The sequence below is a fragment of the Antechinus flavipes genome, chromosome 1 (genome assembly GCF_016432865.1).
Source record: "Antechinus flavipes isolate AdamAnt ecotype Samford, QLD, Australia chromosome 1, AdamAnt_v2, whole genome shotgun sequence".
NCBI classification, from domain to species: domain Eukaryota; kingdom Metazoa; phylum Chordata; class Mammalia; order Dasyuromorphia; family Dasyuridae; genus Antechinus; species Antechinus flavipes.
In genome coordinates this window covers 346,612,642-346,629,194 of record NC_067398.1, presented here as the reverse complement: position 1 = coordinate 346,629,194, position 16,553 = coordinate 346,612,642, and the positions used below count along the sequence as shown (strand labels likewise).

Here is a 16,553-nt window from a genome sequence, read left to right as displayed (position 1 = left end):
AAACAACAGGGAAACGCAACCAAAAGATAGCCAGAATATCTTGCATAGAGTTTAGGGAAAAGTATCAAAGATTGTAAAAACATCTGTTGATCCACAGCTAGAATATCAGGGCAGATATTATTAGGTGTGTATAATATAGGTAGAACTGCAAAATTTCTGCTGCCAAAAGATTCACTTTTAACTTGCTAATGTTTGTTTTTGGCATTAAATTCCACAAAGTTTACATTAAATATCTTTATTATGAAACATGATTCTGAGAATTACCACTGGCATTATTATTTTTTCCCCACAGGGGACCTTCTGGGTCTGGTGTTCTTATGATATGTTTTTACGAGCTGACAATTTCCTTTGCTCATGAAAATATACCATTCTGCTAGTGGAATAAACTCAGCATCCATGAAGGGTGAGTCAACCATATTTATATTAAACACCTCTCTTATGAAACATGACTCTGGATATAATAAATGTTTTATGTGTCAAGCTGTCATATAAGGCTGTCATAATTTTTTATGACAGCCTTCCTACTTTGAAGAAGCTAGGGCAAAATGAATTCTAACAGGACTTTTACAAAACTGCAGTCAACTTCAGAGATGATTTAATGATTAACTTGTACTCAAATTCATGGCCATAAGTTAGCCTCCTCACCCTCAGTCAGTCATTTTGCAAATGTGTGCCTTTGGTCTCAAGAATGACAGAAAGAGAATGGGTCGTTTGATCAAGTGAATTCTTTCCCCATTATGGGAAAAACAACTTTAAAACACATGTTCTATTAATAGAGGTGGGACTGAGGGAATAGTGTTACTAGAAAGCACTAAACTCTATCTTTACTTGCTTCTTGGTAAAAGAAACAAATATGAAGAATAAAAAATTTTTGTTGGGTATAGTGGAAAGAGCACTATCCAGTGCATCAGAAGACTTGGGGATCTAGGATTCCACACTTATAGATTTAGAGTTGGAAGCAACTGTGGAGGTCATCTGATCTGATTCCTCCTATTTTATAGATCAGGGCTTCTTAAAGTTTTTTTCTACTCACAATTCCTTTTTGCCCAAGAAATTTTTATACCCCAGGCCTACAGGTATATAAAATAGGTACAAAAATCAAACATTTACTGATAATAAATCATAATTTCACAATCTCATATTCAATTAAGCAACCCTACATGAGATCATGACCCACAGTTTAAGATGTATTATAGATGAGACTGACAGGCAAAATATCTTGTCTGAAGTAAAACAAGTGCTATTCGGCAAAGACTCACTGAGAGTTTTATTTCTATCATTTACTAATAGGCCCATCCCTTCTTCTATCTAATGCCTCACTTCCATCACTAAATAAGGGGATCAAGTCATCAGGGATTCTTAATCTGTAGTCCATTCTTTTTTTTTTTTTTAATATTTTGAAAACTGCATTTCAATACAATTGAATTCTTTCATAATTCTGTGTATTTTATTTTATTCATTTAAAAACATTTGGTAAAAGAGTCTGTAGGCTTCATTTGACTGATACACATAAAAAATTGGGGAACTGTGCTAGATAGACTAAAGAGAGTTTTCTCCTATTTTTAACATTTTATGATTTTGAATTTTTCAGTCAAGACTTTGGATGCCAGAGACAAGGTTATCCTGTTCTTAAAGAAAATCTTCCAGAGTCTCCTTCACCCCTCTTCTAAGAAATCCTCCTGTTCATCCATGCAAAATACACTATGTTGTCATATTCATTGAGTGACATAATGAAAATTAACCTCAGTTTCCTGACTAACCACAACAGGATAAGTATTTTCTGGCTACTTTCAATTTCTCTGGACTTTTAGCAAGTAAAGTTTGGAAATTAGGATTTTGATTTGTTTAAGTGCCGCTGTCCTATATTCTTAATCCCTATAATAGCTATAAAAAGTGTGTAAGGAAGCAAAGTATTTAGGAGGGAAATTATAGCAACATTCTCTCAGTTTTCTTCCATTTCATGGATCCCAACAATCATATCATTAATAGCCATATTCAAAATTTAACATTGCTTTTAATAAAGTGCCTCAAAGTCAATTGGAAATCAATTTTTTCCCTAAGCCTGAGAAATAGGTTGATATTGACTGACTGGTAGCTCATTTTACAGATAATGATATGATACTTGCAGATGAAATGACCAAATTGCAGAGATGCTAAGTAATTTCCCTTAAATTAACTAGTTAGCTGAAGACATGAGTGAGATAGAAATTTGAATCCATCAAACTAGTAGGCTATAAACATTGAACTCTTCTTCCTCTGGCCTTCTATTAAATTCACAATCTTACCATTTATTTGAGTTCTTAGTTAACTACTACATTTAGTTATTATTTAATTATTTCTTGTGATTATCTTTTGGGTTTTAAGGCAGCATAATAATAGAAAGCTGAACTTGGATTAAGGAGAGGCCCTGGTTCAAATTCCATCTCCCATACTTAACTGAATATATGACCACATGCAACTCATTTATACATGGTTTCATATTTATAAAATAGGAATAATTATGTAGTACTTAATCCCTAGAATTGCTTTGAGGGTAAAATGAGGAAATTTATATAAATTGCCTTGTAAATCTTAAAATATAAACTTTTTATTCTTCTACATGTTTCACAGGTAATATTTCTTAGTTAATATTGGTTAAAATAAATTGAATTTTTATTATTCTTACACTGACAGTATAAACTCGCTGAGAATAATATCTAATTTTATATTTTTTCTATACTTAGAGCATTAGCATAATGCTGAGCACAAGCTGATCAATTAATTTTTGAATCTAACTAGATTGTTGTTTGCCCCTTTAAAACATTTAATGCCTGGTTTGTGCTATCAAATTGTAGGGAATGGAGAGCTTGGTTCCCCATCTCTGGGATAGAGTCAGTAACAAAATAAACTATTTCTTGCACTTTTTATCCCTGACTCAGCCTACATCCCTGTGGGCCTTGCAAAATGTTCAAACCATCCTTTCTCTTGTCTTGTTTCCTCTGGAATTATCCTTTGGCAATCACACCTCATCATGTCAAAAGGCTTGTTCTGGAGATTGGCTGATCTCTGAGAAGCCAGCTGAGTTCATGGCTCTAATTTATCTTTGAGGAGTTGGCAGGACAAAGACCTCTGTCTAAAAGATAAATGACCAAGTGCATCATTTGTAAACCAACACCAATTTTTCTTAGCTGGTTTTCCCCACTAGGAATCTGTGTGTGTAGGGGAGGGTGTAGCTATGCTAGCATCCCAGTTGCTTGATTGGACCTTTGTGCCATCTTTTATAGTGGCACGGGTAACTCTCTAGAGTACCAGGTATTGCTGTCTCTGCCAGCCCAGTGTTTATTGTATTAATAATTAACATTTATTTGTGACCACAAGGATCAGATAGTTGATGTTAGAGGCAGAACTATTTGGTGAAGAGTCTTGGGTGAAGTTGGAAGATGTAGTCTTGGCTCTTGTGCCATCTGTGACTTTAGGCAAGTGACCTACTCTGCCTAATCTTCAGTTTCCTTATCTGTCAAAAGCATATCTGTTTCCCTTGGAGGTTTTTGTGAGGATCAAAAGGTCTATATGAGAAAGTTCTCTATAAACCATATGTAGTTATCAGCTAATATTACTTCTAGAATTAGGTTTCACAGTAATACTTATGCAACAGCTGGTGAAAGATCTACTGGAGCATTTTAAAATGACTCCTTATGATGCTCCTTGAATGTCAGTGCTCCTAGAATGTTATTTAGTAAAGAGCAGAATTCAATATAATGTGGATCTGTCTTTGGCTTAATCTAAAGCATTTTTATTGTTGAAGCAACAAAAAGACTTCATGGAAAAGATATGTTTTCATTCTGCCATTTGTTCATAAACAAATATTTCTTAAGTACCTACCATTTATAGACACTATGGTAAGAGCTATTTAAGGAGAACCTTAAAGATGGCATTATGTTAAAGCTTCTTTTTCCTCTTTTTTATATTTCTTCTACCATAGACAATTTTTTAAAAAATTAGTACAGGTCCCTGTTAGAAATGCACTTGACAATGGAACTTCTAAATTTTCTAAGAATTATCTCAGTTGGATGTTCTATTCACTAGGTCATTTGGAGTTGAAAGGAATTTGAGAGATCATTTAGTTCCACTCTCCTCTCCTTTTACAGAAGAGGAAATCGAGATCCAGAGAGATTAAACAACTTGTCCAAGATAATAAAGGTGGTAAGTAGTATATCTATCAGAATCTGGATCAAGTTCTCAACTCTAATTCCAGTGCTCTTACCATTAAACCATAATAGTTTACTCTCCCTCCACCCAATGGGTTTCTTTTTTTTTTTTAATTTTATTTTATTTAATAATAACTTTGTATTGACAGAATCCATGCCAGGATAATTTTTACACAGCATTATCCCTTGCAATCACTTATGTTTCGTTTTTTCCCCTCCCTCCCCCCTCCCCCCCCCAAGATGGCAAGCAGTCCTATATATGTTAAATATGTTGCAGTATATCCTAGATACAATACACATTTGCAGAACCGAACAGTTCTCCCGCTGCACAGGGAGAATTGGATTCAGAAGGTAAAAATAACTCAGGAAGAAAATCAAAAATCATATAGTTCACATTCATTTCCCAATATTCCTTCTTTGGGTGTAGCTGTTTCTGTCCATCATTTATCCAATGAAATCAGTTAAGTCTCTTTGTCAGAGAAATCCACTTCCATCAGAATACATCCTCATACAATATAGTTGTCGAAGTGTATAATGATCTCCTGGTTCTGCTCATTTCACTCAGCATCAGTCCATGTAGGTCTCTCCAAGCCTCTCTGTATTCATCCTGCTGGTCATTCCTTACAGAGCAATAATATTCCATAACATTCATATACCACAATTTACCCACACCCAATGGGTTTCAGTAAGCAAATGTAGCTAGATTTATAATTTGGTAAGCTGAGCAACAACTGAAGTTATTATTGTCTAATCATTAATATGCAATTTGAAAATTAGTTTCCTTGTAAAATTTGCCTTGAATGAACAGACGATGACATGTATTTATCAATCCCAATGCAACTGACTGCTTTCCTTTCCTTACTGGTATATGTTTATATCTGCATATGTATTGGAATATGCACATATACACATACATACATGTTTATCTTCACTTAAAAATTTCATGATTCATATTTTCTTCCTATTTGGATGTTTAAAAATCTACCTATTACTGCTAAAGTCTGTCAATTGACTAGTGTTTACTAATATCCAGCAAACTGGTGGATTAAGCCAAGGAAACTTGCTATCATTAATATTGTTTATTTAAGTGATGGCTAAAATTCTCAGCAGGAACCATTAACATAGATTTCCCTTCTAAACTCACACATTGCACTTTGGTGGTTTCTGTTCCTTTTTTGCAAACATTACTTTTTTATTAGAGTTCAAGACAAATTTAGCTTTCCTTGTTGAAACACAGAAGGCCAAAAATGACTGATCTGATTATCCCATTGTGACAACTCAAAATGAACATAAATAGCCTTTCCTTTCCTGCAAAGGGGAAGTGAAGGCTTATTTTTATTCATACTTGAATCTAGAACAAACCACAACCCTTAACTCCTTAATACTTTTTGCATTATAAGTGTCACGGTAAGATTACAGCTTTCTTAGATGCTGTATTTCAAGTTTCAGCCGAGACAAAATATTTTGTTCTACATATTTCTGACATGCTTAATATTACTTATTAAATTTATGAGTGTTTTGTTCTTTTTTCTTCTATCAGATTGCATGTTACAGGATGGTGGGGACTATATATTATCTAAATATTCTGCTTTCTTTAGCACCGAGCACAGTGCTTGTACTCAGCATACACTTAAGAAATTTTAATGAATTAATGAAATTTTAGTGCCAAAAGGGACCTTAGACATTATTTAAATCAAGAGTTCTTAACATGTTGTATGTGGACTAGAGTATAGAGAGATTTCAAAGGGATTGTAAACTTAGGAGAAAAAAATTACATTTTGATTTTTGTCAAATTCTAACTTAAATTAAGCATTTTCTCAAACATTCATTTTAAAAAATCTCATTAGTCTAAGAAGATGTCCATAGATTTTGTCAGAACTTCATAATACATAAGACCTTAAGGACCCCTAATCTAGATGGAGGGGTAAAGTCATTGTGGAGAAGGGGTCCACTTTGTCTGTCAACACATTTTAATTGCTGACTAGCTGCCATCTACTGTCTTATATGACCAATAACCCCAGAAACAGCAGCACTCTACTGGTACTATCCTACCACTAGTCCAGCTCATACAGCCATCACTCCAGGGAGCAAGCCCTATGGGAAAGGAGCCAGACATCTTTATTAACAAAATTTTCCTGTTCCTGAAAGGAACTAAGCCAGGTTAAAAAGCAAGATATCCCAGAACGAGTGATTGAAAGCAGCCTATTTCAGATGAGTCAAAACAACTTTACCATCTCAATCAAAATTGCCCCTCAGCTCACTGTAGATCAAGACTTGGCAACTACTTTCATGAGTGCTATGTATGATACCTACTGAAGATACTGAAAATAAAAGTTTTAACTCAAAGTCCTTTGGCATTACCAAATGATTCAATCTCAGAAAGAGATATGAATGAATATAAGTGGAAATAACATTAAAGAAAATGTATTATCATATACTTTGCTGTTGTGTACTAAGGATCATGAGATCTATTTATCTAATTTGCAACTGAAAAATGTGTTGTTTACCTGGTAGAATATGACCCGGTACTTGAGAGAGCAAGTACTGCTTTGCTTTTCTATCTATATCTATAGAGCTCTTAGTATAATGGTCTGCACACGGTAAATACTAAATAAATTCTTTTTATTCATTCCTGCATTTGATACATGAGGAAACTGAGGCCCGGAGAAGTTAAACATGGAAACAAAGAAAAAGACCATTAGTTGGGGAATGGCTAAACAAATTATGGCACATGAATATCATGGAATATTATTGTAATAAAAGAAATTATGAATATCATGAATACAAAGAAGCAAGGAAAGATATTAATGCTTACAAAATTGAATAAGTGAAAGCAGAAAAAATAGAGTCTAAAAGAACATATACAATGATTACAAAAATGTAAGTGAAAATCTATCATAAAATAATAAAAAATGAATGTTGTGACCTTATAAAGAATGGGCCTAGCCCCAAAGAAGAGAGACTATTTCTCAATACCTATCTACTCACCACATTTGAATATACCCAGACACCACTTTGATGACATGAGGGGGACCAATACTATACATAATGCCTTTTTTCAATAGATTGTTTAGTTTTGTCTCTTTTCAACAACAACAAAAAATCATTTGTTTTAAGGGATGGTGAGGGGGTTGATTTTACAAAGAAAAATCTAGCCAATGGAAAAACAAAAGCTATCAATCAATACAAATCTATTATTTTAAAAGTTATTTAAAAAAAAAGACTTGTCCAAGATCACATAGCTGAGTAGCTATTGAGCCATGATTGTTTACTAAGCTTAGAAAAATTATATATTTTTATTTACTCTTTTGATCTCAAGGTTAACAGTTTTCTTTTATTATACTAAGAACCCAGGGTAAGACCAATAAGACAAAGTACAATTTTGTCAAAAGTAGATAAAACTACAGATTTGTCATTAACAATATTAGCAGGTCAACAGACCTCAGAAATGACATTTTTCAAAGCTGTATTCATTTATGCATCATTAAACAAACTCTGATTGACTGATTTCTCATGTAAGATTCTGTATTTTCTCAGGAGTTTTTACAACAAGCTGGACTTACAAGGTAAATCCCCAGTATATCAAACATAGTGTAATCATTTACTTTCTGAAATGATCTCTTGTCAGGCTTGTGTGGCAATACTATAAAATGGATTGATCAACTATAACCATTTGTGGTTGGGTGTGCCTTTTGTTAAACATGGCTGCTATCCTGCACATGTGTTCTCCAGATGAAGTTTCATCCCTAAAACTCTGCTTTCCTTTGCTACGCTTTGCATACCACTTGGATATCCTTTGTCAGCTGAAAATCCTTAATAATTATTGAGCTGCAAACTTCAAAAAGCTCATAATGAACTTCAGCAGAAGAAACACTGTTCACATTCAAAAAGCAAATTAGAGCACATGTGGGGGACTTTATATCTGGGGACCATGTGTCAGGAAGAACAGTCATTTCAAACTCAGAGAATACACTGTCACAAATGATGATGGTTGATTTGATCTATAATGTGCTATATGGCCTAAATAAATATGTTCATCACCAAGAAAGTGATTATATTGTACACAATACTCTGGGACTTAACTTTGAAAACTTTAATATAAAACAATGTTCATACTGGAATTTTTCTCATTACTATATTTTATTTGCTTTTTCTTTCTTTCTTTTTTTTTTATTATGAACTCCTAGGGCAAGAGCGTGTATATTTTCCTCAAACACTAATAAAACCCAACAAATTCAAAGTCATTTATAGAGTACCAACTGTACTATGGATAAGACACAGTACTGTTCAAAGGGTGGGAGGTTTCCAAAGAAGAGTATGCAGATACCCTGTCCTCAGGGAACTTAGGTTACACTCATTAGAGGCTCAATACTATTTTGAAAGATGAAATAATTTCCCAAATATGCACCTTAGACACTCTTCTCCTTCCTTTAATAATTGTAACTCCATTTCCACCCCATTGCCCATTAATTCCCTTTTTCAAAATAGGTCCAGAGAACATACCTTTTGCTTCAACTGTAATACCATCTGTTTCATTTGGTGGAACTCCTTACAAGTGGCACAGCAGGTTTCTGCCTTCAATGCATTCTCTACTTTCTCATCATGTCCTGGGAAAGAAGACTGGCTCAGTTAGATCTAAAAGGTTGAAAAGAATCACCTCTTGTGCATGAAGGCAGCAGCAGCCTTCCACTCTGACCCTGAAACGTGCAAGGTATACATGTTAGCAATTTGTACAGCTCTTCACTCACTGATGGGAGGGCCACAGGTCAGGGGAGAATGGTGTGAAAGAGATTTTGCTGCATTTCAAATCCAGCTGTTTCAATTTAGGGATCCCCAGAGCCTTTCCACTTTGGGAAACAAAACTGTTTGCCACTACCCTTTTATCAGTACCTCTCTGAAAGGCAGGTCCTACAAATTTGACATGATTTATACTCAACTAAAAGGGCCAATTATTCATGCATTGTAAATCATACCAAACCCAAGACAATTCTTGTGCAGTTTACACAAAGCTGGTCTTCTTCACTCAAGATTCATCTGCTAGTCAGGAAACACCTCCAGATAGAGCCGGACTGCTAGAGGCACAGTTTGGAATTGGAACTGACATTAATGTAAGGGACTTGAAACCAAGTTAAAAAGGACTGGCAGAAAGTATGAGGAATACTAACCATATTCACAATTATATTATACTCGATGATGTTTCGTTGAAGACATAATACTTGTTCAGATATAGGTTAGATTGATGGTCTCTGAGGTCTTTTCTTACCTTGAAATTCTGTGGAACATTTGAATACACACACACACATACACATGTAGACACATATATGTACACATATGTATACATACATATGCATCATCCAATATATACATTTACATATACAGTATGAATATTTATATATCTTTTCTACATAATCTCTTTCTGCCAGTGATACTAGGGGGATAGAATTGCTTGGTATTCCTATTCCCACTGGCATTTGAGGAGTTCTAGAATTTTTGTAACATCAATCTGTTGACATTACATAAAACTGCGAGTCAACTTGCTTACTCTGTAGAAACCTTAAGTTTTGCAGGAGAACTTTCAATTCAACGAAATATTTATTACACACCTATTATACACAACGCACTGTCTTTAATTCTGAAAAGATATTCCTTTTTTCCTTGAAAATGTATAATTTTGCATTTCAAAGAATTACCATAGGGTAGAGTGTTGACAATGTTATCATGCAAAGAATATATAAAATTCTGTTATTAGCAGTGACAGAAAAGCAGTCAGCACCATGGCCAGCAATAGTAGAGAACTGGAGAGTATTTGACAAGTTCTGCAGGGAAATTGTGGAAAAACAATGGAGCCCCCTGTGGGACTACATGAATTATGGCAATCTGTAGGGATAGCATTACTAGATATGAATAAGGAGAAAGGATTGCTATCCATCCATGGCAGTGCATTCAATTCAACTGCCTCATTCTTATAATTTGGGACAGTGGATTTTTCACAGAATAAAATTTGGATAGTACTCTAGTGTATAGAAAGGTTCTTCACCTTCACTTAAACTGACCAGGATAATTTTACCTAAACACAATTTGTTTCTCTTCATACATCTACAAAGCATTGAGGCAGAAGATAGGAGAGTATTTCTACTATTTTATGATGCTTGGTCTAAATTCCACAAGTCAAGAGGACTGAGCTTTTGATGAAAGGATCTCTCAAAAACAGTTCTGTCTATATTTTTTGGATTGTTGTACTTGAGATAGTCACATCACCTTAAGGGGATGTTTTGAAAGCTATGAAGAACATTTGTTTGTGTTCAGACTGGCTGAGATAGATTAATTTTGAAAACAGAAAATGCTATTCTATTTTCCTTTGAAAGTAGCAGTTTAATATCTGAAAAAAAATTATGTGACTGTCTAAAGGGGAATAATGTTACATGCCTTCCCCTTTTCCCCCCACTGATGTACAGATCTGTCAAATGTTTTCTATATTCTGAGTTAGATTCTATATATTATTCAATCTTCCTGTAAAACTTTCTAAGAATAATGTTTAAAAATAACAGTGTTCTATTCAATGTAAAGTCTTAGGACAAAATACCAACTACTCAGTCCAACATTCAAGTCTCTCCACATTCTGGCTCCAACTATCTTTCAAAGCTGATTTCACATTATTCTGCTTCATGTTTTCTAACATTTTTTTCAACAAAACTAGATGATTAGATGTTCCTAGTTTGAACATCCTCTACTTCCCATCACCACTTATACTATATTATGCCTTTTGTTCAGAATGTACTCTTTCCTTATTTCTACCTTTCAGAAATTTATCTAGTCTTTCTCTTTCTTTAGTACTCAAGTTAGCTGCCAATTCTTCCTTGCAATTGTTTTTCTGATTTCCCTTTTTTCAAGTGCTCAAATCATCTTCTATTATATTTACTTATATGTGTGTTGTAATCTCCCCAAAGAACATGAACTCTTTGAGGATATGGACTGTTTAATTTTTGCCTTCATAGTCTCAGGGCTTACCACACTTTAAACCTAAAAAAGCATTTAGTACTGTTATAGAATAGAATTAGAAAATATCTTCCACATAAAGCAACTTTTAATGGTATTTTTAAATGTAATCTGTGTAAAAATTCAGATTATGTCTACTTCTAACCTCACCAGATGAAGCCTGTGTTGATAATTCTGTTAGAAAAATCTGATTCTTTAAGTTTGATCTAATTCTGTAAAGGTGCTATATTGCTGATTGACCACATGGTGGCATGCAGCTCTATTTTTTTTATATGAAGCCCCAACCTTTCTGTAACATTTCTGGGATTGAGTATTTGAGCTTTTTATCACAGGGCACATTGATATTTTTTAGTAGCACTTTACGAACTTTGTTAAAAAAAATAAAAAGCACAAAATGTTACCAACATCGTGCATGAGGAAAGTCCCACAAATATGCATAGTATGTTAGTTTATTATTTAGCATTGGTCATGCAAACTGGGTTCATGAATTGCTGGGGTTTGGAAACTTCTGAGAGGGCCTGGGATATGTCTGAAACTTGGAATTATAATAAGCCATTCTAGATGTCAGGAACATTTTATCAGAAGACAAACAAAATGGAGAAAATGGAAACTAGGGAAAGCTAATTAGTTGTAAGACATGTCATCATTCCCAATACATTAGTTACCTCAAATCTCTTCCTGTCTCTCTCAAATGTTGCACAAAATTTTAGAAATTGCTAAATTGGCTCTGGCTCTGTATTTCAAAGAGGAGAATGAGTAACTGGTCATAACATTATTGCCACAGGCCATCTTGCCTCTGGCAAGGCTGCAGTCTGTATATTTGCCATTATCTATCAGATGAACTGGCTGCAACCTTTCGATCTTTAACAATATTCAGATCACTCTCCTCTCCTTTCCATTCCATTTACCTTCCTTAACAACCAGCTGCTGCTGTGTTTAATTTAAAACCTCTAAGTTAATTTTATAGACACCAGATAATGTGCAGTAATAAACCATAAAAGGAAGAAAAGACTTTCATACCACATGTGTTTTGACTTAATAATTATCTACTAGCCAGAAAAAAAAAACTGTGATGAAATACTGTAATTTGTTACTCCATAGCAGAGGGAGTATCTACATTGCTTCTTAATGATGCTAATGAGCCCTAAAAAGATTTCTGAAAGTTAAGATTAATAACCAATTAGTTTTTTTTATTCTTATAGTTGAGATTATTAGTTTAATACTTTTTTCTTGTTTAGACCTTGGTTATATTTTTAGGGCTCTCCTGCAGTCTACTGAAACAAATTAGTAACTCCTGTTGAACCTGTGATATTAAATAATTTCTTGGGATTCTGAAAAGTTAAGTGTCTTGTTCATGGTCACTCAGGTAGTATGTATCAGAAACAGAACTTGAACTCAGACATCCCTAACTCTAAGGCTAGCCTTCTGACATCTGTTTTTTTTTTTTTCTTCTTCTTGAGAACATTTAAAGTATTTCATGTTATTTATCTTTCAGGGAAGGAAAGAGGTCATTGTCCTTAATCCTATTCATGGAAAGTAGCCGGTGACAACTAACAATAAGATGGAATTATGGAATCAGTTTTACTTCCTTCTGATTTGCATGCCCAAAGGAATGTTTGTGTTTCAGGTCTACCAGTCACAAGAACTTTCTTTCCCATGTAGACCAAATCACTGTGTTCCACTAAGTGCCATTATAAGTGAACCATTTACTACTAGTGTGATGATGGGCAAATCACCTAACCTCTTTGGACTTCAATTTCCTAATCTACAAAATGAGCAGATTGGATTAGAGAACTCAAAACCCTTTCCCTGCTATTGCAGGCCAGATCTGACAGGAAATATAGATTCAAATTTGGAATGAAATGAGATGCTTGTATTCCATGTACCAGTCTCCAAAAGGAGATTTACTTAGGCATTGCCAGGGAAGGATATTTAATAAAGATACCATATTGATTCAACTGAGTTCAGGTTCTCTGCCTCTGAATTGCCTATGAGGTTCTACTGATCAAACACCAGAGAGGAGTTAACAATATGTACTTTTAGGTCCCTGAGTCACTTTATTTTCTAAGTCAGAGACTTTTTTTTTTAGTTGAGGCAATTGGGGTTAAGTGATTTGCCCAGGGTCACACAGCTAGGAAGTGTCTGAGAGCACATTTGAACTCAGTTCCTTCTGATTCCAGGGCCAGTGCTCTATCCACTGCTCCACCTCGCTGCCCCTAAATCAGGGATTCTTAACCTGAGGTCTTGAAACTCTAAAAACTTTTTTTGATAACCACATTTCAATGTAATTGATTTCTTTTACTTTATTTTATCCTTTTAAAACCATTATTTTGATAAGAGATCAATAGGTTTCACCAGACTACCAAAAGGGTCTATGATCCAAAAAAAGGTTAAGAATCCCTGGGCTAGAGGATAGCATCAATATCTTTTTGAGGAAAAAAAATAATGTGGTAGGGACTATGATAAATATTCTTTTTTCCACACAGGTCTAACTCTATGACTCAGATTTTTGAAATTAGAGAGTCCTCCTAGGCTGAGATTTGTGGGATAGGGATGGGGCAGTTGCTAGTGACCTTCAGGAAGCACCAAAATAGATAACTAGGGTTAAAATACAATTAGCATCAGCTTGCAACTCCCTGAGCCTCCCTCATCTCTACTCTCTCAGACTACTTGCTGTGCTTGTATTGGGCTTCTGGAAGTGTTCCTATATCACTGATGTCTCAGGAACATGGAGCAACGCTTTGCCTATGTTCCTATGGATAGTCCTTCCTCCTTTACTTCCTCTTTTTCACTCAGGTACATGTGAGTCACACCTGAGTCACTTCATCCTAATCCCTGTAAATTTAGGGGGAAATTCACAACATTGATAACTTGATAGTCTCCTATTCTCTTCCCTTCCTGAGGATTTAACTGATACAGTATAATATGTCTAAGACTTCAGCTGACAGATCATAGCAGCTTCTAGACTTAAGAGTACAGGTCATGTGGAATATACACAACACATCTGGGCTCCTTCTGAAGGCTCCACTGGACAATGACCGGCTTTCTAGTGTATTGCAATATGTATGTTCTAATCTTGCAAATTTTTTTCAAACACACACACACACACACACACACACACACACACACACACACGAGCTCGAGCTGAGTAAAATTCGACATGGGCAAACATTACCATGGAGATGGGATTGAAAATCTGATGACCTTTCTTTCCCCTATATTGTGTCATGGTTTTCAAGCCTTCACTGTAACCTTACTTTTCTAGGTCCTGCCTTCTATCTTTTAAGTATCTGAGAATTAATCATTTTTGGCAGAGAGCATTTTGTTTTCATTTTTTTTTCTCACCTGGGAGAATGTATTTAATCACTTGTGTATTGTAATAGAATAGACTTTGTGTTAGGGAGACATCCTTATGAGCAACCTCTGATATTTATTAGCTGTTTGATGATGAGAAAGACACTCAGTTCCTCTTAACCTCATTTTCCTCATCTGTAAAACAGGGATTAATAATATTTGCAGTATCTTCTTCATAGGTTTCTTGTTAACATCAAGGAGATAATAGATGAGTAAAACAATTGGAAAACTTTAAAGTACTATATGAATCTGCTTTTATTACCTTATTAAGACTGTTACTTAAAGTTTATCAGAAAGCAAACCGAATAGTTTAGTTGAATATGTAAACCAGACCTGAGTTTTCTCTACATGTGCTTTCCTCAACTCTGCATATCTTTGCACACTTAACCAGCACATCAAGATAGGTTTAAATAAGCAAATAATCCAAGATCTTGGTTGTTCATTTCCCTGGGTAGCTCAGACATCTGGACTACATATAGCAGATGTGTTATAGATTGGTATTGCTGACCTCGTATGTGAATACTTAATATTTTAATCTAATATTTCAGAAAAGTGGGGCCTCCTTTATCCATATCCTCTCAGAGGATGCAGCATGTGTGCCTGCTCATTCTGTCCTCTATCATTATCAAAGTATAAATGCAAACTTTATTGAATTATGGGCAAGTTTTTAAGTCATAAAAGTACTCCTTTGGCCAGGTATAAAATTTCTTCCCCAAACCTATCAGTCTGAAAACAGAATCACTGAATTATAGTGGGAAGGGACTTCCTAGGCCATTTAGTCCAACCCTCATATTTTACAGATAAGGAAACAGAGATCCAGAGATTTGTTCAAAGTCACACGAATAGTAACAAAATCAGGATGTAAATCCAGTTTTTTTTTTTTAACTGGAACAACACTCTGCATTTTATCATGATGTCTCTCTGTGTATAATGGTAGATATCATTTTTACTAACCCTTTAAACAAAGGTTTCCCTTCCCAATTCACTATCTCCTTGGTGCACTAACTATTAGAAACACTGTTCTCTTCTTTTCCTTCCTCTCCCCCCCTAAAATATCCCCACATGTCCTTGTGGGAAGGGGGTACCACAGTTTAGTTTTTGAGCTCCCAGGTTCTTTAACACTGTTTGTAATTATTGTTCCATTGTTTACCAATATGTCTCAGAAGTTACAAATCTTATGTTTATATATTTATGTTATTACTTTATATTATATACCAATATATGCCACATTAAACAATGGTCCTGAGATTCTGGTTTGGAAAAGTAGTCTAGTATAGTAGACAGAGCCTTGAACTAAAAATTAGAAGACCTGCATTTGAATTTGAATCCTGCCTCAGACTCTCAGACACTTAATAATTGTGTGAATCTGGACAAATCACTTGACCTCCCAAAGCCTGAGTTTTCTCATCTGTAAAATCAGGATAATAATATTTATAATATCTATCTTGCAAGATGGTTGTGAGTCTTAAATAAGGTAATGTATAGAAAGTACTTTATAAATCTTAAACTATTATGCAAATATGAGTTATGGTTTCCCATTTTTAGAAATATGTTCATGTCTACATTTTACTTTTTCTTCCATCCTCTCATATACCCCATATCACCTTTCAATTTTTTTCAGGCCTCTGGTTCTGTGTTTATTTCAATGGATGAGGCTGGAGGATAACAGAACTGGGTTCTCTTTCAAATCAGGCAATGCTTACCTTTGTCTCCTTTAGTACATGTTCTCCCATCTTCTTCTAGGATATAGCCTTCCCGACACTCACAATGATAGCTGCCCACGGAGTTGATGCAGATCTGTGAGCAGAGTGTCTCATTGCTGGTGGCACACTCATCAATATCTGTATTTGAATCAATGTCCAGAAATATTAGAGAGATTTAGAAAATGGATTTCCTATGGAATAGGTTATATCCAGTTGGATATTCTGTCCAAGTGACATTTTTTATACAATCTCAATCAATGTAATTTTGGTTAATCAATTAATGAATCAGTAAACAAGCATTTATTCAATACTC

At 34.8% G+C, this 16,553-nt stretch overlaps 1 protein-coding gene across 1 annotated transcript in view; it reads right to left on the bottom strand.

Annotated features, from left to right (window-relative positions):
- The window catches only part of LOC127545762 (collagen and calcium-binding EGF domain-containing protein 1-like), a 54,093-nt gene that overhangs the window by 16,585 nt on the left and 20,955 nt on the right, over nucleotides 1-16,553 (bottom strand). Inside the window, exons 4-5 of the mRNA XM_051973250.1 lie at nucleotides 16,241-16,378; nucleotides 8,691-8,794 (exon numbers count right to left, since the gene is read on the bottom strand). Of these exons, the coding sequence (XP_051829210.1) occupies nucleotides 8,691-8,794; nucleotides 16,241-16,378 (242 nt within the window). The remainder of the gene's footprint in view (nucleotides 1-8,690; nucleotides 8,795-16,240; nucleotides 16,379-16,553) is intronic.